The sequence below is a fragment of the Caloenas nicobarica genome, chromosome 1 (genome assembly GCF_036013445.1).
Source record: "Caloenas nicobarica isolate bCalNic1 chromosome 1, bCalNic1.hap1, whole genome shotgun sequence".
Classification (NCBI taxonomy): Eukaryota; Metazoa; Chordata; class Aves; order Columbiformes; family Columbidae; genus Caloenas; species Caloenas nicobarica.
The window spans coordinates 114,513,809-114,541,714 of record NC_088245.1 but is presented as its reverse complement, the minus strand read 5'-3'; the positions used below and the strand labels follow the sequence as shown (position 1 = coordinate 114,541,714).

General features: G+C 39.6%; 1 protein-coding gene across 8 annotated transcripts in view; it reads left to right on the top strand.

Moving 5' to 3' along the window:
* Window positions 1–3,238: 3,238 nt before the first annotated feature.
* Window positions 3,239–27,906, top strand: part of DMD (dystrophin) — a 1,281,342-nt gene continuing 1,256,674 nt past the window's right edge. For 6 of the 8 annotated variants that reach the window (XM_065627016.1, XM_065627025.1, XM_065626998.1 and 3 more), the window contains exon 1: window positions 3,239–3,557. In XM_065627016.1, coding sequence (XP_065483088.1) covers window positions 3,467–3,557 — 91 coding nt within the window. In that variant the 5' untranslated portion in view covers window positions 3,239–3,466. The remainder of the gene's footprint in view (window positions 3,558–27,906) is intronic. The other 2 variants (XM_065627007.1, XM_065626968.1) reach the window with 1 other exon arrangement.

The following is a 27,906-nucleotide window of genomic DNA, read 5'->3' as shown; positions in this document are numbered from 1 at the left end:
ACTAAGTTCCTAAGTTTTGGAAACGGTAGTTTCACTTAGGGTTCAAAGACTTGATATTTTTCGAAACTTACAGAGTGTGTTGAATGTAGCTTCTGCAGTGCTGCAGGCATCAGCGTGATCTTCTAAGGGCCCTGCTCTGCAGCTAAGCTTAAAACACACATGTACTGTTGCTCAAATCAGTGAGAAGTATTTTGGAAGCGTATGATTGCACAAAGTGTCACAAAACAATCTCTTCACTATTTTACTGTTGTGACGTGACAAAGAGATTTACTGTGACATTTAGGGACCTCAGTAGAAAAACCTCTTCATGATCTTCATGATCAGAATAATTGTTCAGGGAAAGAAGTGTATAAAACCTTTTTTTTTTTTCCAGTTACTAACATTATGGAATAACTTTATCAAAAGAATGTTGCTCTAATGTCTTACCTTGATTTGGACTTCAGAAGTCCAATACTTAAGAAAGTTTTGTGATTAGATTAGCTTCCTGGAGACCTGCTTTATCTCAAACCAGAATTTTGTTTGTGTGGAAACAAGACCTGTAAGAAGAATGATAACAAACACCATGTACAATACTGCAGAAAGTGGCAAATTCTTACCAGAGACTCAGCAGTACTGCAAATATATATACATGTGTATCTACATATGTATGGATGTACCAGCTAGTGTTTGCAGAACTGGGATGTGGATTTCTTAGCCCCAAAAACCTCAGGTATCACACACTAAGGGACTATGAATGCTCATAAGGTTAACAAAATCTGTTAAGATTTCTAGCGTTAAAGTTCTGCACACGGTCTTGCTGGATGTCTAAAACAAAGTCGAACAGATTCAGCATTTAGTTAAGATAGTGCTCTACTGTCATCAAATTATAGTAATGAGATTTTGGCTACTGATAGAGGCAGTCTGGAGTGACAGAAGTGCCAGTCATGAAATTTTCGTCTCTGTCCTTATTGGCTTCCTTTTACATTCCTCTTACAGAACAGCAGTGATCAGAACTTGGCCATAAAGAGGCAAAATTATCTTCCCTCCATTTTGCCCTTGGGAACAGACAGAAGATGAGCTGGAATAATAACAGAGAAGCAGCTACACCATCTCCCCACGCGGGTTTTAGAGACAGAACAGACATTGTATGGGAGGCTCTGGATCAGCTGTTGAGCAATGCATGAATCCCATTTTAAATTCGGCACTGCTATGCATACTATGGGGGAGAGGAAGGCACGTGCAAACTGCTGTCTTCACTCAAGCATCAGAATGCAAAAAGAAAGTCCACTTAAAAATGAGAGGTTGGGAAAACAAGACATAGGGAGACAGATACAAATTACCGAATGTCTGGATTGCTGTGGGACTGGGAGAATCTAGCTGTTAGCTTCGGAAAAAATTGTGGATGGGCGATAACAGGGTATTAAACAGAATGATGACATTGAAGCAGAAACTACAGACTCCCCTCGCTAGCTGTAGTGCTGTAACCCAGCCTGCAATTTGATCTCAGTCAGGTTTTTGAGCAAGAGCCCCTGTGGTGGGAGCCAAAATTGCATCACTGGAATTTTGTGCGAGTTGGCACACACCAGGGGTGACCAGAGGGAACTGAAAATGGGAATATGGACAAAGAAATATGATATCTCTTCCCTGAATAATCTGAGGACAATTTCATGCCTTTTCTGAGTCTGAGTAATGTTGTGGTTTTTTATTATTATTTAAGGCTGGCAATACTTCATTCTTTTCCCACTCACTTTGTTAGAGTAATAAACACTGATCATAACAAACAAAGCTGAAAAATACTTCCCACCTACTTCATCTCATAAGACTCTTGCAAACAACAAGAGGGTAGAACAGAGCCATGAGACACCACCTGTGTGAAGCATGTGCCCCACTGCTTCACACGGGGACAAGCCCCTTTCCTCCGGGTCTGACTACCACCATGTGCCTTACTGCCTATAAAAAGTTTTCCTCTAACTGTTCATTGTCTCTGACCTGGTTTTCTTACCTAGTTTTTATCTATTTTATTCTATTTAACTCTCTTATCTTCAGACAAGTAAATATCTTCTGATATACTCTGGCATGCATGGAGATTCAAGTCCTTAATCTATGCAAAGTACAAATGAAAGCATACATTCTTTCTGCAGCTTATCCTTAATTTCCTGTCCCTCTGTATCTGTTGATGAATTATCTATGAATTGGTATTAAAGCTGAGAAGCAGTTAGGCTAAATTTGTACTAAATATGCTGCATTGTTGTCCTGTAAACTAACAAGTAAAAATAGGTGATTATCTGCCTTCTTAGTGTCCATATTTGAAGGCACAGTTCTTAAGAGCTTGGATTTCTGTCATAGGGAGAGGGGTATTTAAGTACATCCCAGCACATTTCTTTCCTGTGCCTGGTTGCTTCCTCCATGAGGTGATGAAAGCTACTTGAGGGCCTGGTGAGGTGAGGAAAACTGAGTATAAAAGCCAAGTCCTGAATGTCAGTGTGGAGAGAAAATTGAAGAGAAAGGAATAATGGTGGGCTGGAGGCAGCCGACCAAATTGACATTTAATGGAAGGGTGCAAGGAAGCAACACCAGCGGGAAGCGTTTTGTCCCTTGACTGGGATGACAGGGAATGAAGACACCCCTTTTCCATTTCAAACACGATGTTTTCTGTGTCCTGTCTTGCTAAAGACAGATGCAAGATTTGACGAGCCTGCAGGTATCAATGAGCTGTCAACTCGGGTGGCTTCAAAGGTATGCCCTGTCCTCGAAGCCGGACTGGGCGAGCCGAGCGCTGCTCTGCGGTGCGGGCAGTGCCGCTTGATGAGGTCTGCAGGACCCTCACCCCTCCAAGGATGAATTACATAAGAGGGGGAAGACGACAAGCTCCGGCGCGTTTTTCTTTTGTTCCCCGAGACTCGGCCCCCAGCCCCGCCGGGGCAGGCACGGTTGCTCCCCAGGCCTGGCAGGGCTACAGGAGCTACCGGGGCCCAGCCGCGGGGTGCGGAGCCGGCATCTCCAGCCCGCGTTGGGTAACACGGTGTCGCCAAACCCGCGCAGCCCTTGGGGCCGCGGGGCTCTTCTGCCGTGGGGGTCCTCCGCGGGGACCCGCGCTGCCCGGGAGGAGGTCCGCAGCGATGTACGGCTCCCTAAGTCGCCCCCAAAAAGTTGAAATCCTTCGCCCCACAGTGATGCAGCTCCTTAGTTCCCGTTCCCCACGCTACCGCGCAGGCGGTGCTGTGGGAGCTGCCCAGTCATTGCTGCCCCGTCATTCCTGCCCCTCGTGGGGCCACTTCCTCGCTAATTGCTCCGCTCCTCATCGACCGCGCTCGGGGCGGGGGCGAGGGGGGGGTCGGAGCCGGAGCCACCGCCTCGGCGCTATTTCAGGGCGGGCGGCGCCGCACCTGTCCCGGCCCGTCCCTGGCTCCCTCCGCCCTCGCCCCGGACCGGCCGCGCTCCCCCGCCTCTCTCTCTCTCTCTCCCCCCAGCCCCGCGCTCCTCGGGCATGGCTGAGACGGGACGTCCCGGCTCCGTTACCGCTGGGGTGGACGAAGCCGCCGCCGATGAGTTCCGCGATATCATCCGCAGCCGGTCGGGTAAGCACCGCTCCGCTCCTCCCGGCGGGCGCGGGGCTCGCCCGGGCTGGGTTCGCTGCGGGACGGGTGGGTGAGCGGGGGTCTCGCCGGCGGGGCGGCAGTGCGGAGCGAGGCGGGTCGAGCGCAGCCCCGGCGTGGGGAGGGCGGTACAGCGCTTCGGGGGGAGCGCGGGGACGGCGGCGAGCTTTTTGTGTGTGCGTTGGAGGTGTTTTTTCTTTTTGATTAGCTCAACTTTTCCTTGCGCCCTGCAGCGTAGAAGGGATTAGTCTGCCGGCTCGCTGGGCGGATCGTGCATCGCAATGTGACAGGAGCGACGTTTGTGTCCCTCTGCCGACGCACGAGTGTCGCCGTGCGCCCCCCGCCCCGGGTGTCCCTTACCTTGGGCTGTGGTAAATGGGCTGGATGGTTGTGCCGCTTGTGTTAGCGGGGCAGGTCGTTAAAGCTGTAAATGGAAGCAGCTGTAACGCTCCCCCAGAGGATAAAGTTTCAGGTGCCTGCGCTCTTTTTGCTTGGTCCTGGAAAGAAACCAAATCCGTGGTAGTAAAGGTATTTATAGACTATTCAGCATTTACTCATTTGCAGGACAAGTATACGTGGAGCTACAAATTAACTCTTCTTGAAGATGTGTGTGCATGCCCAATAAACAAGCCTTAAAATAATGGGGTCCTTACAGACTTAAATGACTTTTAGAAGATTTTCTGTGTTGTACTTGTTTTAAGAAACAACAATAAATACTTGCCACACATTATGCAATAATTAGGGCTGCTACAGGAAATTTAACTTTGGAAGTGCTGAGGTGGTAGTAAGCAGACCTTAACATTTTCTGTGATAGATTTTGTGAATGTTTTTACTCTGGTAGTGTAAAGACACTCTTGTAGCAACATTTGGTGGTTTCGAAGTGAAGTCTCAGTTGTGCAATTCTTGGGTTGGAGATCTTGTGCTCTTGTGTTTCTTCTAGTGCTGCTAGCCTACTGCATTTCTTATGTAAACAGCTTCTTCTTCAGTTCAGCATTTAAAAGTATGGGTATTGCTCTGGTGGGAGTAGTAAGTGGTGGGATTGAGTGGCTGCTCAGTTTTTCTTTCTGAGACCTGCTTTTGGCTCCTATGTGATGTTTTTTATCTAAGCTTCTGCAGCATGAGGAGAATGTGAAGGAGAAACGTGTTTGAGCTGTCTCCATAGTCATTCCTGGTTAGGCTGGTTGTGTTACCTCTTACAACAGCACGTGTTCTCTCTTCCGTACTTGGCTCACTTACAGTTTGGGGGGCATAAAATGAAGGATGAGTACAACACAAAGGAAAAATCTTTTCATGTAATGGGTTGTTCTCTTAGTGTATAATGGTGTATCTGGGCAGTTGCTGGTTGGAAATGAAAGAACATGAAGGTGGACAAAAAAGAATATTAATAATATTTTAATGTCTGTATGATTTCTATAAAGCGAAGTTACAGTTAATAACTTTGTTACTAGGTGCTTACAATTCTGAGCTGAGAGAGCCCTCTTCTCCCTCTTATTTTTTTTCCCCTATAGCTAGTAACTACTTTAAATGTTCGGTTTGATTTCTCATTTTAAAAATTCATAATTGAGAACAGACACTTTCTGAAAAACTAGCCAGAAAATGTTACCTATGCATTTCCTAATTATCCCTTATATTCTCTGTTTCACTTGGAAAGTCTGTTTCCAAATCAACTTCAGTGGCAATATGTTAGGTGTATGGTATCATAGTAAGTGTAAGATCTCAAATGTCTCTAAAATGTTTTTCCAGTTTCCTGCTATAAAGCAGTATTAAAATTTAAATGTTAGCAGCAGCCATGGAACATTCGTACTTCTTAATTGGACACAATTCCCTGGCTTATTCTCTATGACGAATAAGAAACAGGATCAGTTTAAGGATCATAAAATTGTCCCAGATGTTTATAAGCCTGAAGAGATGAGAAAATTCAATTTCCATAGTGATATTCATCACAGGTATACCTCTTTTTTTTTTTTTTTTCCAGCAATATACCTCACAGTGATCTCTTACTTCTGGTTCTCTCTCATTGTTATCATCTAACTTTGAAATGCATTGCTTAGAATCTGACTATGGGTTTGGGGACAAATATAATATATAATGTATGTGTGTGTGTAACAACTGTTCAGGCAAATAAGCTGAGAAGAACTTGGTTGAGATAGCGTTTGCAAGCCTGAGGATGGATTAATTTTGTTTTCTGTAACCTATTACCAAGGTAATGCATTTGTGGAGTTGGAATGCTCCATTTGTTTGGATGCGTGTTCACCTTGAACGATTTTGAATTGGAAGTCTTAAGAAGGTTTCTTGGGAGTGAAATGCTGGCATAGCATTCTTAACCATATAGTAATGGTAAGGAGGCTGAATTTTTTCAGGTGACACTTCCTAGGCTTGCAGAAAGGATTTTGTGATCCAGTAGGGAAGTTCTTGGTGACTGAAAGTGAAGCTAGTGCAGTAAGTCCTTGGTGATTTAGGGCATCAGATACCAAAGGAGCTTTAAAAGAGATTATACCCTGCTTGTTTTTAATTCTGTTTATATTAATTTTATTTTTTTTTTGCCTTCCTGGATAAAAAAACAAGACCTCTGGTAGGTGTAGGTTTTGCCTTTTCATGAAACCAGAAGAAAAGATAAGGTAGAATATGTTGACGTACTTGCCATATAAAAATATTCCACACAATTTTTTTTGAGATCTTATTCAAAAGCTCAGAGCACCAACATTTTAATGAGGTGAATGGGCTGATGCAGATAGCATTAATCTAGTCATCCTGCTGTCGATTCTAGGTAAAGTAATTGGAAGAAGTTATGAAGATTTACTTAAAGACAAAATAACATCTTAGAATTAAAGCTTGTTAGCACAATTTAAGGGAAAGCAGGCTCTGTCAAAAATTCTTTCTTGTGCAGTATATTACAACACACACACAAATAGTACTGGCAATAAAATGCCTAGTAGATCATTTTAAACCCACCAAATGGTTGTATTGCAGAAGTTGCCATAGGGGAATTGTAGTGGAATTGGGTTATCCCTGTTACATCTCCACTGGGATAATTACTAGTTCCAAAACTAACTCCTCATTCTTCACTTTCACTAATACAGAATGGCTTGGGTTGCCTGGGTGCCCGAAGAAGATTCATGCAAATGCAGAGTTCAGGATAGGAATGTAAGCAGTGCTGCCAGAGAGAGAGGCTGCGTTAGAAAAGAATTTAGTGGTCACTACAGGGCTCTGTTCAGCATGTGCTCGTAATACGATGATGTAGGGAAATAGGTGTAGGAAAGCTATTTTTGACTCTTGTGTATGGTATGGCTGATTCTAGTATGAGAAATCTTTAAGAAAAAGAATATCCACAGAAAATGAGATCTAAGCTGAATTTCTATGGAGGTCAGCCAGTAACTTATTAAATCCTTTTTTGAGAGATTACAGAAGTGACTTTACTTTGTGCTGAGTATATTCATGGGCAGAAAATCTTGGATGCTGAAAGTCTTGCAGGGGAAGGCATAACAAAACAGAAGTGATAGCTAACAAGTTCAAATTAAAGCATGTGATATCTTGAGCAGGGAAGATAGTTAACCTCTAGGGATAGATCCTCCATCTCTACAGATGTTTGATGCAGCACTTGGTACTTTTTAAGTTGAAATTTATCCAAATGCAAGCTACTGGATTCAGTGCTTAAGAGCCTGTCATAAATGATCAGTCCAGTCATCTGTTTCATGGTCCCTTCTGGCGATAATAGTATTCATTTGTGAATCTTCTCTTAATAGAAGGACATGTTCTACCTTGTTCTTCAGTTTAATGCTTGCCATCTGAACTGGCCTTTCCCTAGACCTGATGGACCACCATGTTGCTTGCTGGCGTGAGACTGAGCATCCTCCTTTTGTTCTGAGTTGGGATGGTGGCAATTCTGAAATATCACTGCTAAACCAGAATCTGAGTCTCAAGATTGATCCAGGCAGCTGTTAAGTTGGTGTTTTCAAAAAAGACAGTGTAAAACAACTGTAAATATGAACATATTACACGTTGCAGTCACTTCCCAAACCATTATTAAACATGCTAGTATAGTAAGTGTGAATCTTTAATATATTGTACTTGCTGTCATGCTCATTGAACACACAGAGACCATGCTTAGGGAAATGGATGTTGCAGAGCTTAATGAAACCTATCTTTGTGATTCAGTTTCTCTGAAGAACTTGTAGTTTCCAGTGTCTAGAATTTCTGTCCTGACTGTACAGTAAAGTACCACTGTCAAGTCTCAAATGCATCCGTATGCTTACTACATAAAAAGAATCATTTTAAAAACCCACGTAAATACAACTCAAAGCAGAGAACATTTTTCTGCAATAAAAAAAGACTTTCATCAATTTAATGAAGTTACAGATTTTACTATTACTGTTGCAGAACTTAATAACTGTAGTCATGATTAGCAACAAAAAGCCCTCTAATTTCTTCATTTTCATACACAGCCTTTAGAAAAAGGCCTTAAGGCTTCATTTGTTCTTAACTCCTATTAAAAACTATGCAGATCTGATGCACACTGCTGTTATGACAGGATGACTTTGCTTAGAAGAATGATTTGGTGTGGTTCAAGGTTTGTGTGTAAGGTCTTGATCCTTTCTACATTTCTTTCTACTAAGTTGCGTGACCTGAGTTTTTGATTAGAAGATGACAGTCTTAATATACAGACAAGCAATTCTCAGAAATGAACACTAAGCAGTATTGAACAAGTGTAAATCCTGGACACTTGGTTTCCTATTTTACTTTAATGCTGTAAAAAGGTATAGATACAATCTATAATGGTAGTACAAGTGGTTAAATAGACATACAGTGGTTCTTTTCCCTTCTTTCTCCTCTTTGCTCCACTGCCCTCCCCCAGCTTCATCGGCATGGAAGCTGCTGGTAGCTAGTGCTGTTAGTACATATCCCAAACAGGATCACTTGAGTGGCTGCTTCTCTCTCCCTCAAACACCTGGAGACCTCACAGAGCTCCCTGCGTTCACCACTACAGGACTGGGCTCTGCCTGTTTGGCCGAAGCATGTCCCACTGCTCCTCCACGTGATGATGCCTTGTGAACATGAGCAGTATGTCTGGTGGGAAAACAAATGAATTGACTAATCGTTCCGAGTAACAAAGCATCTGTGCTGTATACAAGGTGTGGTAGCTTGCTGATTGGGGAACCTCGTCTGCCAGCACATCTCTGCTGTGCTGAGCATCGTGATGCAAGTGTGCCAGGGGGCCAGGACAAGGAATTCACCATGCCCAAATGTGTGTGCTGCTCCCTGTCAGGAAGTGTCAAAATGGCATTTATGGAGTGCTTCTGGGCAAGAAGAAAAAAGTGATATCTGGGCTGAATCTGTGTGAGGTTTGGTAGCATGCTTGTGTGACATTGCTACCCTAGCTGCAAACAGTTGGATCCCCTTAAAAAAATAAAAGAAATACTTTTGTGGCTGCTGAAGGTGGAGATTTGATGCTGATGAATCACAAGTGCTTGCAGTGAAGGGAGATTTGTATGTGATATCTTTATCCCTAAAAGTGCAGTGTGTGGGAACAACTGTGGATCTTGTCCAAAGTGGGTTTTAGAGGCTGAGCCAAGCTACTATATGAGGGAAAGTACGGGGTCATTAGTCATAAGTGTACGCATGGATTGAAATAAATATATCTCTATTTATACATAATTATTTTACATACAAAATTTGTCTTTGCATATAACTTCATATTATCTAAAGAGAAAAATACTGTGCTGGTAACTCTGAATGAAACAGAATTCAAATGTGGATATAAACTGTTCAAACTCTAATTCCTGGCCTTGCCTCTTTAGCTGTGGTTTTGTGGGACACTTGTAGCATGCAAAGCAATTGCAGGACAAAAGCTGCTAGTGATGTGGTAGCAACATCCCCCTGTTCATCCCACTTCAGAACATAGATTTGCTGGGCCTACCAAGCAGAATATAGTCAAGTGGATTTTTTTTTCCTAGTTATGTATTTAAAAGACATGAGTCCTTGTCAGAAGTGCTAATCACTTGCAGCTTCTGTTAGTACTCAGTCACTTCAGTCTGAATAGAACTGTGTGGGGGAGGGAAATCACTCCTAAAAGCATTACCAAAATGTCTCAAAACTTAACTCCTGTTAAGCAGTAGTCTCTTTAAAATAAAAAATGCTCACTTTTGAGCAATGGTAAAAGGTCATCTAAACAGCTGTTTAGTTAAGATATTACATTTAAAATCTTGCTCTCTAAATATGTATTGGGTTTGTATTGCCTGTCTTGTGTGTACTGTTGCCTCAGCAACAGTATTTTTGTATGTTAAGAAGTTCTGATATTGCAAATGTAAAGAAACATTTTATGTTTCTTAAACTAGCTTTAGACATGCAACATTTGTAAACAGTTAGCATTTTAGCTAGTTAAGTACAGGTATATGGGCTTTTTCTTTTGTATGACTGCTGATTCTGGCTTCTGGATAAGTACACACATCTTGTGATTAACGGTAAGACTTGTTGGACATTTAAAGGTAATGGGTTTATTTTCATTAAAGTAGACTCCTGCAATTTGGATCTCAAATTGAGAGAGCTCAATTCAACACTTGTCCTCTCTCCCTTTTTAAGGTAGAAATAATTACTGACTTGAATAAAGTGGTGATTTTTTTGCAGTCATCAGCTGGGGAAAAACCCACCCTGGCATTAAGTAAGTTTGAAGTATGAATGTCTTCCTTGTGAAAGCTGATCTGTCTTGTACAATGTGTCAATGTCTTACTGCATGATGCTCCATTCAATGTTGAATCTATGTGATTACTTCAAATAAAGCCCCACTTATTACTGAAGCTTGATGGGAGTTGTGCTCTTTTGTGTAATCTGGCAAAAGTATTGTACTGAATTTCAAGGTTAGTTTTATGCTGTTCTTATCCTATATGATTGATATCAAGAGCACGATGTGACTGAGTTATGCTGTGGCATGCAATCAGATACCATAAATAGTATTATGTACATAAGGTCTTGGAAGTGGTTGCTGGACTGCTTCTAAAGTGCACTTTAGCTTGGATATTGAAGCCATAGTTTGGCTCATCATTTTTAAATATCAATCTGTTTATTAGGCAGATAATATACTGGCTAGCTAATTTATTTTCTTGTTTGGAAGGCTGATTGAATTGTAAAGAAATATACACTATTTAAAACAGGTTTATATTTCATTTCTGGTTTGCGAATTCTTTGTACCTATTGTCAGTGTATGTGATCCTTATAAAATAGGAAGTGCACCTTTATAAAATTATTTAGGACATTTTTCATGCCTAGCAACTTTCATTTCTGCCTTGTTGTACAAGGGGAAAAAAAAAAAGTAAATCAGACTTTCCTCAAACCTAGTGTTCTACCTAAGTTTAAGATGATGATGGAGGGGAGGAGGAGCTGTAAAGAATGTGAATTGGTGGAAACTTCCAGATAAGCTGTGGCCCCCAATAAGCTTACTGCAAAGAATGTCTGGCTTTGTTTTAATCAAAAATTAAGATGTGTCTTAGGAAATAATGTCTTTTATCTTGAGGCAGTATATTAACGAGCAACCATTGAAGCAAAACTTATTTAGCTGTAATTTCATGACTTTGTGATGTTAACTTTTTGCTAGATGATGGAGTCTACCCTTTTCATTTTCTCTAGTGCCAAGGGGAACTTGTTATTTTGATGTTTGGAATTTGTCGAACTGCTTACAAATGGATTAATATGACATTTCGACTTTGTCATAAGATCAGTAGAAGTAAGCTGGCATAATAAAGGTTGTCTAATAAAGTTACATTCAGTAGTATTTTTGTTCCTGATGGTCCACATCTGTTGCAAACCATCTTCATGAACTGTCTTCAGCCTTGCAGGCTGCCTTTAAAGTGTGAAGTGAAAATCTCTTACACCTATGACCCAAACATTTTTTCTTTAGTTCCAAATATGCCTTGCAATTCTAGAGGCATCCTTTCTTTAGACTATCACAGTAAGCATGTAGGTTTCTGAATAAACTAGCAACTGGGAAAACAAAACCTTCTATACATAATTTGTTTTATTTTGCTTTTTCCGTTTACAATAATTAATTCAATTAGGCTTTGTGATCTTTCCCCTTTTATCTCAAGTATAATGTTTTGCTGAAGGCTAGAGGGATGTAACTAAGGATTGGCAATATGCACTCGTAAAATACCATTCTTCAGCTGAATGCTAGCCGCCTCCTCAAATGGATTTCTTGTTGTGGAAATGGAGTTGTGTGGATTTGAACAATGATAACTTTGTAACCTTGCAACTCTGGAAAAGTCTGGCTGGTTACTGCTGGTCTCCAGCTTGACTGAAGTGTCAGTGTGCTGTGAGAAATGTGAAATTTCAGAGGACTTGCTGCTTGGTTGAGATTCCTTCCCTATGGATTCCTAAACCCAACAGATGGGTGAAGAACACTTACACTGTGTGAAGAAATGTTCTGGTCTGCTTCACAATCCATCTAGAACTTGCTAAATTTATGTTAATGCAGTCTTTTTTTTTTTTTTAACCTCTTGATGCTGGTGGCTGGTGATGGTAATAATGGCAGTAGTGTTGGAAGATGACCTGTTCCCTGGGATGACTGCTGAGTGAGTGAGTTTGTTTGTTTTTTCATAGCTCTAAAGATTATTGGTAGTGCAAAAAATAAAGAGCTGGTAATGTTGCAATGAAATATGCTAGTTGCTGAGCATTTCCTGGCTGGCTTGATCAGAGATGTGCAATGTGGATGTAACCTGAGGCTGCTGCTATTGAGACAGGCTCCTGCACTTCCAGACTGAAAGTAATCAGATGAGATAACTTGGTTCATTAGTACTCAGTGTTTCCTTTAATTTTTTCTAATTGGTCATAACGACCTCCGGTAGAAGTTGCTAAACTTTCCCTAAGCCCTTGGGAGAGGAAACAACCAAGAATTATTTGTTTGAATATAACCAGATGGGTAAATGTGATGGCCCTTAGGCAGTCTTCTCCCTTCCCTCTGAGCAATCCCGCATGATCTTGTCTAGGATTGTGGTCTTATGGGTTTCTACCAGGGTTCCTGCTGAACAGAGAAATGAGTCTACAAAAGGAATGTGAGGTTCTGATTTGCTTGTCAGTGTAGAAAATTAATTTATTCCAATGATTGCTATTTGGCTGATGGTTAAATGGAGGCATAGATAATACTAATGCATTCTTGTTGCAAGACTGAAAAGTCAATTAAACTCCATGCAGCTAAGACAGATCCTTTTTCATCAATATTTCCTTGAAGGCTCATGTGACTTCCTCCAGATAATAAATTAGCAACTGGGAATGGAATACCAAAGCCATTCTTTAAATTCTTAATATGAACTCTCTCAAAATACATTGGAGAAAATTCAGCTGTAGTAGTATTGGTGTGTGTTTGTGGGTTTTGGGGTTTTTTCCCCTCCTTAAAAATTGGTTGAAAAAAAATAATCTTCTGACTCATTTAGACTTACGTAAAATATCCTGCTGGAAAGTTCTTAGTGATGTGATATGTCAGGATTTCAATCATCTGTTGCGGGAAAGAAGGTACAATACATAGACATGACTACTATAGTCAACTAATTCGTATTCAAAACATAAGCACTCACTAGGAAGAGTTTAAAACTTCTGCAAACCTAGAATAGTTTTAAAAGCTCCAGAGCTTAAGTTTTATGAAATAACTGTATTTTTTTGTGGCTAGGCTTTTTAAAACAATTATTTCTACTTAACTGATGTTAGCAATATCTCTCATCTCTTGTAGCTGTTGTAATTTGAAAATACTTCTGAGTTTTGAAGTATGAATCTGTATAAACACTTTGAAATCTCAACTTCATTGTGAAAGATGAGCCTAACGCTCCTTGTTCCAAAATGTTATACCTTCTAGCATCCTAAACAGATAAGGCTATATGTCAATCATACTAGAGATATATTTAAAAGTCATGCTTTGTCTTTCATATCTTTTACAGCTAGCAGAAAGAAGGATTCTTTGTTCTACCTTAAACTGAAATAACTTTTGCAATAACAAATGTTCTTTAAATAAGAAAAGCAAAGCTCACCAAGAATTGCAATTGTGGAATGGGGAGCCCAGCTTCAGCTGAATTTGGGATTACTCACCAGTATATGCCTTAACAGGGACTGATGGGGAACCTTCTACTGAGTATAGGTGTACAGAAAATCCCCCAAAATCTTCAGGTTATAAGCGGGTTTTTTTAAATTTGCGTGGTGATTTTTCTTTATTTGTTTTAAATAAAAAAGACAGCCTCTCTTTGCTCCACAGACTGTGGATGAAATGCTAATTGAGTTTCCTGGTTATAGCAGTGTGATATGTTGCAGCTCTGCCTTCTCAGTGTTGATTAATTACTCTTAATCTACTTGTAACTGAGCAAGATGAATCTGCATTGTATTTCAAATGTGGATGGCCATTCTCTGATCAAATCCAACTTTACCTTAATTCACACTCTGAGCCTAATCTCCTGAGCAGGCTTTCCTCTGACTTCAGAGGATGCTTCTGCGTGTGACTCTGCCTTCAGGGAACATGTGCCACCTGTGTGTACCCCAAAGCCTGACTTACATCTCCATCATATAGAGTTGAGGGTCCTGTCAGAACTTGATGCAACTTGCTGAAGTTAACAACACTATTTGTTGTTGTAAAGCTACAACTTAAGGCACAGGCTGCTGTTGCACAGCGTGGCTACCAGCAGCGTGAACTACAGGCTGGGCACTTGACATGTTAGTCCTGGTTGCTAGACAGGGTACCAAAACCAGCATGATGGTAGCTGTTGGCCCTTCTAGGAACAGAATAGCATGAGAACATTATTGTATTCTAACAGATAAATTATGGGATGTAGTAGTACCTGAGTGAAAATAGTGGGTGGTTGGGTATTTTAGTTAAGTGGTATTCTAGTAGAGAAGGGAAAGGCTTGTTTGTTTCTTGCAAATCCTCTGGCTGCGGTTCCTCGACAGAGCACTGTTAATGAAGGAGAGATGAAGCCTTAGAATAGACAAATGTGTTCCCTGTATATAACACCATGAATGCATGGTGAATCATGCTATTGTTGTACTGTAGTAATTTTAAAAAAGTTCTGAGGCTATCATTTGTTCTAGTAGTATTTAGCAGTGTATTCAATGTGCTTCTACCTAGACAGGTGCAGAACTTGTAAAGAGAATGGTACACTATATTAATATCTGAGCTGATTGAGAGTGACTGGGATGGTAAGGCATATAGAGTTCTCTCCTGTGTCTCACTTATGTATGATATACATGTATGCTGACTGGGGAAGAAAAAGAAAAGTTAAATTTCACTTAAAATATCTTATTAAATATTTTGATGCAATTCAATGAGAATGCCACTGCCAGTAGCATTCAGAACACTCATCAGTGTAAAGAGCAACTTGGCACACTTCTGTTTTCAGAACTTCAAGTGCCAAATCTTTTAAATCCAGTCAGATCCTAAAACTGGTACTGGAATTAAACCTTTTTTTTTTTCTCTTTTGAGTTTACTCATGTAGCACCTGGCTTCACAGGAATTTCATGCAGACATAAGTGTGACTGGAATGAGGATATCCCTTTACAGGGTTGTTGTGAACCAGAGGTTGTAGTGACTTACCTTCAGTGCATGTTCAGCTTATTTAATGAAGTGATGAACAAGTGAATAAGGGTGAATATACTGAAAGGCAAAAAAAGCTGTGAGCTGTCTGTCTAGTTATCCTGATGCATGGGATTTGTTCTGCTCTTCCCCCCCTACACTGATGGGAAGTTTATCCACTTATTGCTGTTCATAAGAACTTAAGAAAACTAAATTCAGCTATTTCTTCAATGCATATATTTCTTCAAAGATAGTCTATTGAAGGATGAACCACAAGGCTTAAGAGTCAGATATCAAAATAGGTAGAAAACTCAGGTGTGTGAAATGTATTTTTTTTTTATTTTTCATAGCAATCACATAAAGAATGTTTAAAGGAAACATGCTTGTTCAGTAATGAACCGACTCAAGTTTATATAATTAAGAGTTTTGGATTTGGCATTCGTAGCTGAATTATTTGGTTGTTGAGTTTCTATCTTAATTCAGGGAATTTTCCCAGCAATGCCACAGGATCACTTGCTTCTCAAATATAGCACTGGAATGCAAATAATGCTTTTGAGATACTTCACAGCGCATAGTATATCCTGCACATGGTCTTGCTTGCTCCAAACTCCAGTGTTCTGTGAAACGAATATGTTTTTACTGACTCTACTGATCAGCATACCTGGTTAAGATTTTTTTTTTCCAGAAGCAATAAAATCCGGTGATTTCTGAGTTAGTGTTATATTCAGATATATGTTTCAAGGCATTAATTACAGCAGGCTCTTGATTAAGAAAGCTTAATTAATTTTCTCATTTTAGGATAAAATTAGTGTCTTATAAAATTTAATGACTATAGCTTTCTTTTATAGGAATGCATCTTAATTATAATCGATATTTTGATGCTTTGAAGACTAAAGAGGTCATATACTAGTTGAAACACAATAACTAATTGACATGTCTAAGATACTTTAAAAAAAAGCACCCCCCAACCCCCAAACCCAACAGTAACATAAACCACTACAAAATAGAGTTTGTTTTCCTTTAGTCAGGGTTACATTTACATGTATTCTTAGGTCCATTAATACATTTTGAATTCTAGACCAACAATTTTCTGATAGAGCAACTGGACCATGCTTCTTTGCTTAAGAGGTAATTCTGAGATAAGATAATTTAAGGACATTAAAGCTTTAATACATATTTTTATTAAAAAAAAAAAGCTGTAACAATTGTAGTTCAAAGGAAAAGTTGCGAGAGTAACACAGAGTACTAGTATTTTGGGAGCATGTATGTGTGTGTTTGGCTTTTTGTCCCACCAGTACACCTCAACATCAGAGGTGCGTTAACAGTTCTATTGCATTTTGTAGTACAATATAGTAGATAACTAGCTGGCTAGTAAGCTGTAGAGTAGACAAGATGTCCTGAAACATACAAAAGGTAGCATAGAAAGTGGACTCCTTGTTCAGCAAGGTAAACCATTATCCTGGTGAGATTTTGTCTGGTGGTGGTGTTTTTGTTTGGGGGGGGGGGGTGGTTTTGTGGTTTTGGATTTTTTTTTGCCTGTGGGGGTTTTGTTTTGTTTTTGAAGCCCTGTTATTGTAATCATTTGGCTATACTGGATCCCGGCTTTTTTGTGAAGAATGAGAAGGAAGATGTCACCCTTTTTATAAACTAGTAGAGCTGAAAAATGCCTGTTACTTTGCTTTCTGTCTGTAGATAAATGTCTGCACATGGGAGCTTGTCTTACTTTAATATTTAGGATTGGCAGTGGAGGTACTACATGCTTAAGTTAAGCCTTGCACAATTTTTGTAATGCTTTCAGGAGTAAAGTGACGTGTTAACTTATGAATATGGCCTTTAAAAATACTCTAGCAAATGTTAGTAGTGGTAACCCATTTTTTTGTGGGGGAAGGGGCTGGGCTGAAAAGATCTATCTCAGTTGAAGAACAACATGAGTGGTTCTGCAGAAGCCTGTGTTCTGTGCAGTTCTACACAGAAGTGTCCTGGTGCTCTAAATCAGGCAACGTCTCCACAATTCTAACAATATTATATGAAGGACTACAGTAAAGTTTGTGGAAACTGTAGTTCACAGGAACAAAAAATGTGAACACTTTCCCAAGAATGGAAGTGGATTTTATGCAAGTGACTAAAAAAGCTGGAGAAAGTTGTTGAAAAATTCCAAATTACACATGTAAGATGTGGCATTGTAGCATCATGGATTGCTCTGTAACACATGAAGAATATACAAACTTCTAGGGTCCTGGATCTGACTCTCCAGAGAGGGGGAGAAATTGTGCAGATGGTACTGCAGCAATGGATGTTAGCCTAAACTGTCTTAATGTTCAACAGAGAAGTACGGAGCTGTAACTTTATTGTATAAAGAACTGAAGAACATAAACCACCTTGGTTTAAAGAAGTCTCTGTAAATGGGTATTTTATTTGCAGAACCAAGTCTCCTGCTGTCAAGTTTCACAGCAGTACATAGTAATCCTACTTAGATGGCTATATAACCAATTAGTTGTAGGTGTTATCAACTCACTGTAGCCCGGGAAGAGTTTAGTATTCAAGTAACATGTTGTTTGCGGAGAAGGTTGCATGATAAAGGATGTGGATTAGAATTTTGGTCACTTTTCTCTGTGTATTTCTTTATAATTAAGAAGTATGAAGTCTTTATTACTAAAAGCATTGCCTAACTGTAGCCACATATAATGCAGAAATATTGAATAAAAAAAATTCTAAGCACTAGTCCTTTAGTTCCTATGTGAGACAGTGGCAAGCTACTTGAAAATCTGCTTTAACCTAGAACTAGCTATACCAAATAAATTATCAAACTCCTGTTTAGTAGTGAGAGAAGTTTAAAAAAGGTGAAAATCATGTAAGTAACTGCATAGAAAGAAAAACTGGATCCTCATTGCTTCACAAGACAGTTCCTACCAGAACAAACCAATATAATTTTGGTAGCAATTTTCCAGTTATACAAAAATTGGAAATCTATTAATAAAGTTTTGTGGAATGAGAATACTCTATGAAAAATGGTAAATTATTAAGCTTCTTCATTTTAGAAATAACATAGGTTGTTTGTAACTAGCCTTTTTGAAATCATAAAAGGCTGACACTTCATGAATGTTGCTTCAGTAAGTGACATTATATTTATCTTAATTGAAGCTTGGAAGTAGTTTCATTAGGGGATAAAGCTTTTTAAGGTTTATGTTTATATTGTCTTGTCAAGATTTGTGGAGTAAATATTTGAATGTGAACATGTTATGAGTAAACCTTTTTGAGCCCATTCCTTTAGAACAAAAGATCTGAGATTCTTGGATGGTGTCAGATGGTTTATCTGTGTTTAAAGTCTTGGAGTCTGTTTTGGGGGATGTACTGGAGCTTTTGAACCATTCTATATTGTGGCTTTTGAATATATTCAAACCAAGCATGAGATTTGAACAACTACAACAGTTTTAATGGTCAGTGTTATAATGAGGTAGCAAACCCTGTCACACTATCTTTTTAAAAACAAAACAAACCACCAAAACCCCAGCAAAAAAAAAACCCCTTTAATTCAGAGCTGTTGGAAGTGATGATCTTAAGCTTCTCATGTACTTGCCTGTACTCCAATGGAAGCTATTAAACGCAGATCCAAATACCTAGGGTTAAATTCTGTTCCTGCATCTGTAAGGGTTGACTGGAATGCAGTAGGACTCTGGTAAGAAAAGGGGAATCACTCTGTTTTGTATAGCAGGGTTGAATTTTTGTTGTCTGTGTTTTTATCAGAATTTCATTCACACTATTGTCATTTTGTACTGTAATTTAAAAGGCTATTAGCCATACAGTAAACTCATGTAGACTGACTTCTGATGGTGATGAGATGGAGCCGTCTCCTACCTACAGGCCTACATGAATGCAGCTCAGATTTTCACTGATGCCCAGATCTAGCCTGTATTATCTAGAGGTGGTGTAGGTGTGAAGATTATTAGTATAGGGAAAAATTACCCAGTCTTGGGTCTGATTCACAATTTTGTATTTTTTTCAGCTACATTATCCACATATCTGCATTCCCTTACAAGATATATACTCCAGTATAGCAGCGTAAGCAGATGGATTTTAATAGCTCTTGATGGAAGAAGTTAAGAAAAGATATGGAAAAATCTATTAATATTTAGAAAGATTTCTTTTAAGTGCTTTTCCATAAGTTGTTTAAATATTTAATGCAATGTGCACATAAACAGATTCTTTTACAAGGAATACCTTCATTAAATATTTAAAGCAGGTGCAGATATTTTATAATATGGCAGGAGGACTGGAAGGTGCTTATCTAAGGAAGAGAAAACGTATTTTATAAAGTGATCAGATAATAGATAAGTTTCTAGCTTGCAAGCTCTTTCTGAAGAGCCAATAGGATGGTAGACCTCCTAAGCTTTGCAGCAAACGCAATGAGGCACATATCATAAGTTAGTGTACCTGCACAAGAGTATGATTGCTTTGTGACTCTCAATCTTGCATACATATGTGCACAATCGAATCTCATAAGAAGTGTAATTTACAGCCTGGTGAAATTCCCTAGGCAATAAATTTTGCTAAGTGACTGCTTTTTCAAGGTTCATGTCCCGTATGTCTTTCTGTAAACCTGCTTTCTCAAATGCTGCTTTCCCTGAACCTCTCTGACTCACGGGAGACTAACGGGGGATCACTTTTGATTTACCATCTGTGCTGCAGATTGTCCTCACAAATCCCTGTTCATGAAATGCTTGTTCCCCCTCTTCTTTAATACTACCTATAATACAGTTCTATATGTGGTAGCTTGTTGCTATGCTGCTGCTTGCCCTGAGTGATGGCGCTTGTTCTCTGCCTGGCTGGTGATGACTGTGTTTGCACTTGTATTTGATTGCCAGAGCATGTATTTCTGGTTTGAAGCACATCCGTGAGACTACTGACTACAGTTACAGAGTTATGTTTCTCTACTTCTGATGTTTTTGCATAGCCAGTACTGGATCTCAGAGGCAGGATCAACAGGAGAGTTTAAAATACTGTTAAAGGGAATTATGAAACTGTGAAAACCCCAAGGCTGCTGCTTCTGTCCTAACCATTTGTACAAGTTCACTTTGAATTGGTTTGGCAATGTCCATTTCTGGTCTACTAAATCTATGAAACTGGTGTTTCCCTCTAGACTGCAGTCCCAGCTGAGGTGTATCTGTCCCTTCAAAGACTGGTGTTGGGCTCAAAAGGCCATGTTGTGCTGCAGTTGGCTTTTCTTTCAGAAAGTGCTCTATCACTCTACCCTGTTACTTCTGTCGAATCAGTTATAATTGGGAGGGAAATCTATGTGGAGCAGTAAGTTGTGAAACTGTATACAAGTGGCTGAAACATCTGATAGTTCGTACATGGGATTTTTCTTGTCAAAGCTGTTCTGTACTCCCTCCCTTCCAATTACCTTTTATTGCACCTCTAGAGTCTAATCCCAGCCATGGAGAAGATGACTGAAAGAAGGATAAAATACAGTTCTCCACTGGAGTTAATGCTTTTATATCCACTAACTGTGTAACTGGCCTACTTGTTGACATGAAGGAAAATGTCTGAGGAAATGAATAGCAAGACTCGGCAGTTATTCAGCACAGCAGCCCTGTGACAGCAGAGACTGCAATGGGTGTTGTAAACTCCTTGCTTGCTCTCCTCCCAACCCCACCCCTTGCCCAAATTACAGTGCCTCTAATAAGATATACCCTTCTTAGTTGTGTGGTGTGTTTGGTTTTTGTGTGTTTGGGTTTTTTAATATTGATTTCACACCTATTTATGACCCGTTTACCTGCTACCTGCCCTGGAATGAGAGGGAATGTAGTGTTGCCTTCTGAAAAATACAGATGGAATTGGTGTCAAATAAAATGGTGATAATGGGAAGGAGCTTTTAAATTATCTTAACCTCTGTGCTTCAGAGATTTGTTTTAGTATTTGAAACATCTCGGAATAATGTTTTTCTGCTTTTTAACCCAGAAGAACCGAGAAGCTAATTTTGAATATGTTCGTAGCGCCTCTTAAAGTTTGGGTTTTCATTGCAGCAATTTGTAGATGATGATACCTGATTCCTTTAAATGAATTTAAGCTGAGAATCCACGACATAGCGAATATTCTGTTGGATATTGCTAAATAAGCATTTAGTTATGAGACTGATTCAGTGGCATGAGCAAGGCTGCAGGTGTGGTCAGCCTTGTTCTTACTGTATTTGTTCTTTAGCTTTATATTTCATTGTCTTATAGACGTCATGTAATTTTAATGTAATTGTAGACAAATCCAGGCAACCTACTGAATCAAAGCACAGGAGCTGTACCTGTTGTGTGCTTGTGGGAATCATTGCATCACTGTTCCTATTGAGGTAGTTTTGCTTAATTTAGGTTTTGTGAGAAATATTCTACTGTTCATAACTAATTACTTATCAATAGGAGCTGTCTAAAATAAAGACTGTGCCCTCAAGTCTATGCCATTGACAATGATGATCATTATCAAGATGACACATCAATGATTAATATCATGTTGTTGCCAGCACACTGTGTCCTTGCAGAATGACATAAAATTCAGTTTCTCCTATACGCTTTGCATGAAGTCAGAAGTACTCCTGTTTCTTTTAAAAACAGAATATTTTTTTCCATTTTTTTTCCTCTTGTAAAATAATCACCTTGCTTACTTTAGACTGTGATGAGTAATACATGTTAGCACTGAACACGATCGCTAAACTGTATTGGTCAGAAAAGAGTAGAGAGCAAAAGGAACCATAAAAAGCAAAAAATATAAATTCTGCCTAATTATAAATATTTAAATACCTATTTTCAGCAAAATATTTAAATGCAATATACAGCACATGTCGATACTGTTTTTGGGTAGATCAAGAGGTAAATTTTAATTCTGTTTGCTATGTGGTTACTAGCATTGAGAAGAAGCAAGCAAGCCTTGGCTTCAAGCCGTTGGTCTGAAGGAAAGCATGAAAACCTCTAGTCAGTAATTATCCATCATTAGCCACCATATCTCAAGTGGGGGTTTTGTATCACAGCATTATAACTGTTAAAACACTAATTTTCTAGCTTTGTTTATTCATAACATCTTGCTGAGGCTGGGGGACAAAATTTTGCTTTTTGCTCAGTGGTCAGTTAATGAAATCCACCTGAGAACAGCAGCCAGCACAATGAATACCCAGCCTTGGGCTAAACTCCTTAATCTGTCTGTTTTTCAGTTGAGCATAGCAAGAGGGTAATTCTATTCAGTTAACAGCAAAACCTCAGCTCTACTTTCTCTTGTAGAGGTGGTCATGTCCTCCTGGCTTTCTTCAGAGAACGTCCATGTTCATCTTGGCTGTTGTGCACCCACCTCTTGAGCACCTGTGCCTCAGGGGCTCCTACCCTCTGGGGCTTGGGACCCTGTGCAGACCCACTTGCTGGGAGCTGGGTCCCTTGACCCATCCCTGGTGACTCTGCCTGGCTTTCTGCTAGCTGATCTTCCAGATCCTGAATAAGATCCACTTGTATCATTAAGTTCTGATATTTTATGCTTTTTTGTTGGATGGTGTTAATATTTATGAAGCACTTTCTATTCAGAAGTTAAGGCAACACAGAACACCTTTGGGAGCTACTGTGATATTACTACCTTACCTTATAGATGAGAAAAGAAATTGACTTGCCAAAGGCCATGCGAAGTCTCTAAGGAGACCAGAAATATAACATGGATCCATCAAAGGGTCCTTTTACCTGCACACCAATACCTTTGCTTTAGACATAATAGCACGAATATTGGAAACATAATACTGGTAAGAGCTGGAAACATTAAAAAGTAATGCAACTAAAACAATTTTTCTGGTGCAATTAACAGAAGTAACTGCAGGAAAGAACTGTGCAGTGACTACTTTTCTATTATTAAACTAATGCCTCAACCATGCCATCTGACTGCCTGCCAACTGAATTTTGCTTAATGTTGAATGAGCCTGAGGCAGAGATAGTGGGTTCTGTGCCAGTGGTAAAGCCAGCTTGGTTCTGTAACTATGTTTTTCATTTTGTTTCAGTGGTTCAATCCAAAAATAGTCCGCATGTGGCACCAGACCTAGAAATGAGATGTTCGAGTATGATCCTGTCTATGCAGAGCGGGAACTGATTTGCAGTATTTGTGTTACTAGGCTTTGACAGGTTCACATAGAATAAGGAAACAACTTTGAGCAGAGAGAAGGCATCCCTTGTATGTGTTTCTAAGTCAGGGACAAGGACCCAAACCACAGCAAAGCAATGAAAGGGTAATTGGTTTGAAAGTACAAGTTTTTATCCTTAAAACTACATATGGCCTGTTGTTAGTGTTTAGTCACTTACAGATCTGAGGTAGATGTTGTAATCAGGAATATATTTTGCAGGGGGGCTGTACCTGAAAACTGAACTATTTTTTCAGAAAGCATCAAAGATCACCCACCGCTACTTTCAAAACTGGCCCCTTTCTCATATACTGTTGCAGCAGACATGGGACATCAGCAGTCTAAAAATGAGCCACTCTGAGAAATACTAGATCTATAATGATATATTATTAATGTCTCTTCCCATTAAGAACTCTGTAATTGTATTATGTTAGGTTACTAGAGCTTTAATGCAGTGTTTTACAGTACCTAATGTGCACCACATAGCTGCATTAGTGCACATGAGAGTAGGAGACTTCTTAGTGTGCTTCCATAGATTTGCATCAGAAAAGCCTTGCCTTTGTCATTAAAACAGTATTGCCCAGGATCTACAGCCTGCATTAAGCTTTAGGAAGTGCTGTAGATCAAGAATCATTTATTAGCCCTGTTTCTTTTTGTGTGGCTGGCTCTTCAGTTTTCCAAGTCGTCTTCCAGTTGCTGTTAATGTCCTCTATAAAAGCTTTAGCTGAAATCCTTGCCAAGAATGAGTAGGCACAGATACATGGAATATCATGATACTTCTCTGATTATCTTGCAAAGACTCCTGCCATTTTCTAGATTTTCCTTCAAGACTCTTGATATGGCTTGAGATTCTGAATTAAGATGCAGGAGTAAAAACAGCTTGAAGCTAGTGAGCTTACTCAAGAAAAATGACACAGTTGTCCCTGTGCATGTCTTAGACTGGGATGCTTGTAGGTGTCTCAGCTCTTAGGTGTTGCAGATTGTTCTAGGGAGTGTTTTGGAGTGGTCAGTCTTCCCATGCTGGGCACAATAATAGCAAGTTTTGAATTGGTTTATTGAACATGTGACACATGAGGTGTCTTTGCTGGCCCTCTGTCTCCAAAGCTCTACTGAACAGCATACTCACCCAAGGTATACTGAAATCTCTCAGCTGATTTTCAGTAGTATCAAAAAATAATTGCAGTTAATGTGGATCCTCAGAAGTCAATATATAACATAAGTAAAGGTGGTAGGGTGAAAATTTGCTGAATGTCAAGCAGTTTGAAACCCTTTTATTTGAGTGTAGGAAATCCAAGTCATAAGACCTGTGATTTATACTAATATAGCAAAATGGAGGTTGATAGATTGATGTTGGCATGCCTCTCAGCTGCCAGCTGCCTCATAATGACTTGCCCAGCTGTGACACAAGTAGGAATAATTTCTAGGCTTTATCTTTAATTTTTGAGTGCTTATTTATATTTTGGTAGTATTTTATTTAATTGAATTTTTTTTAGCATTCCTGAAGAGTTGCAAATAGCTTTTTGGACCAAAGAGAAGCTGGGTGATACATCTGATATATCTTAAAGAATTGACCACTAGTCAATGACAGCAGGTGCCAGATCAAGGATGAAAGAACAAAAGACTCCACAGACTGTTCCCTTTCTCTTTTAACCCTGTAAAATTCCTGTAGTGGGTCAGTGCTAGAGACAGTCATGATCAGTGATGAACTGAGGTCAGAGAAGATGGCATGCTGCTTTCCTCTAGTTCCATCACTGTCTATGTACATTGTGCATATTAGGATACAGTGCTGTCACTAGCCTGGTGATGCTGTCCTGTGGTTACTGGAGCCAGAAACACCATCAAGCCCTACTGGTACCCCCTCCAATTGAGTGGGAGCTGAGCTGAGGGTCACTGGCAGCTGAGCCATCTGTTCCAGCATTTAATCAGCTTCTTTATCCAAGATTTGTGCTCTTGTATATAAGCTTTGTGCTCTTATATATCTAAACTGGTATTGGATGGGAAATCCGTGCAACATGAACATAATATAGAAATAACATTCATAGCATCTAATTCTGTGGTTGCTGTGTCCCTTCTCCTGCTCACTGCCCTTTGAGATGTCTCAATTTCAGAGGTATTTAGGCAAAAGTGACTGCTGCTAGGATGATAAGCGAACAAGAAGGGGAAATGGGGAGAGCTGGCATTGCTTCTGTTGTTACCAGGGAAGGGACACATGCTTCTCTTAGCTGTTATTTCACATTCCCCAGTTCCTCAGCAGTAGTACCCCGGAGCAAGCCTGATTTTTGTGTATTTGGGTGCCCTGGGAATTACAGCAGAGCCATGAGGGTTTTTGTTGATAGGGCCAAACATTTAGTTGCCAATGGTTGTAGCTTGCCATGCCAGGTGTGTTTTTTTTTCTTACTGCTTGGTCTTAGGGTTTTCCCAATTAAAGAAATGAGCCAGAAAGAGTTTTTGGTGTGTGGGGAAGCTTTGGTTATCCACAGGGATAAAGAATTAACTTTTGTGGTTAAGTAGTTCATAATTTCTGTTTTCTCTGAAATGATTCTGGGGAAACTAATTTCTCATCTCTCTGTTGGAAACATTCTACCCCCACCTGCTGTCTTTAGTCTGCATCAGGTGAATATTAATCAGTGCTTATTCCCAGGTAAGTGTTAAGAATTCAGATGTGTGCTTTTGTTAGCTTTTTTCATGGTGCAGGGGTTTTTTGTGTGTGTGGTGTGTGGTTGGTTTTCTTTAAGCTAGTAGTTCTGTGAACTTGACTATGAAAAATAAAAACCCTTAAAATTCAATTTGTCTCACATTATCCTCGGCTCTCCTTCTGCCCTAGTGCTGCTCTTTATTCTCATGAGAAGCAGAACTTGGTGAAGTCCACTTCCAATTTGTGCTCTTTCTGAAAATGGACTTATTCTTTCTGGCAACTTCAAATAACTCTGATTGTTCAGTCTTTGTATTGGCATAATTGTCTTCTATAGCAATGTCATGGTTTCTGTAACATCCTTTTTTAAGAGCAGAATGACCAGCACAGTACAGAGCAACCTTTTAGAAGGCTAGAATTAGTCTGTGAGGTATGAGAATTGAAGCACCATAGGACTTGGTTTTGGTTTTTTTTTCTAACTTTTTTATCTTAGTGCTGGGTCTGGAGAGATTCTGGGACAAGTAATTTTCTAGTTTGAGGATGGGAATATAGGGAAAAGATGAGTAGGAAAGAAAGAAGAAATCCACCGCATCCTGTTTTTCTTGTTTTCTATTTGTCAACACATGATTAAAAAATCTGTTAATTCATTACGTTTCCTATCTAAGTTGAAAATATATTTTTATGTTAAAATGTCAGATTCAGGATGTTCTACTGTGTTTTAAGCTGGAACAGGTGGATTTAAAAGGAATAATTTTCCAGTTAGGCAGTTGAAGCTGGAAATATCTGTTCAGGCACCTGTCTATGAATAGAAAGTTATCTGGAGACAGGTTAGTCTGCTTATTTGAAAATGCTTTATTTTCTGCCTTTTTTCTGAACTGACATTTGAAGTATCTTTTAAAATAAGAACAAAATCTAGCTTTCTAGCTTTTTCATCAACTTCTTATAGGTAAGTACCTTTTCTTAGTGAACTCAAGAGATAGTCATATTGGTAAATAATTCAGTTCGGTTTATAGTCTGAGCTTCTCAGGCAGTGTGACAACAAAGTTAAACACATTAAAACATCCAAGAAATGAAACACTGCAGATAAAAACTGCACAGATAAACAGCATTAAATCATGGTTATGTGCTTAGTTACTTTTCTCAAATGAAAATGTGTTCAGTTCTCTCAAAACAGATAAAGATTTGAGCAACCCTCTGGTTCCTCAAGGGGGTGACACAAGTTTCAAGAAGCAGAGTCCAAGGTACAGCCAGGAATCTACTCTGCCCGAGAAAAGAAATTCATTAGAGGGTGCTGCACACTCAACCTAGGGGATCTCGGGTTGATTCACTTCCACTTTTATAATTAAAGACCACTGTAAGTGCCTGGCCTCCAGCTGAATCAGTGTGAGTAAAGAAATTTATGGGCAAGCCAAAAATGAATTGTAAGTGATTCTTTCATACCTGTCCAGATATTTTTTAAATGAAATTACCATGTATTTCTTCCAGCATGTAAAAGTCTGGATAGTAGGTGGAATGTCCTTGTCCTGCACTTGATTTGGGGAGGGTACCACTGCTGCACAGAAAGAAAAGTAAATCTCTTCAGCAGTTATGCTCCCTGTTTCTTATGCCAGATTAAAAAGGAAAAGTAATATTAGACCCACATTGCATATTACCTATAGACAACTGTCCAAAAAAACTAGCAACTTCCATGTTACAAGCATCTGCCACAGAGACATACAACAGTAAGCTTTTAAGAAGCACTGGAGTGGTGACAGCTCAAAAAAAAAGTGTCAACTATTTTGGACATGACTGGATATGCACTTGCCTAATTATTTTGGACAGCAGTGAAAGCTACGCATGCAAGCCTGCCTGTTAACAGACAGGCAGGATAGAGCACCAGGCAGGTAGGCTGAGCATCTAGTCAAAACTTGCAAAAATGGAAAATCTTGCAAACATGAATTTTAAGTGCATGTGTTGCTTGTGTTTGCAGCCGTCCTTCAGTGGATGCTCTGACAAGTAAGCTTCAAAGCTGCCTGAGGAGAAGTAGTGAATGTTGGAA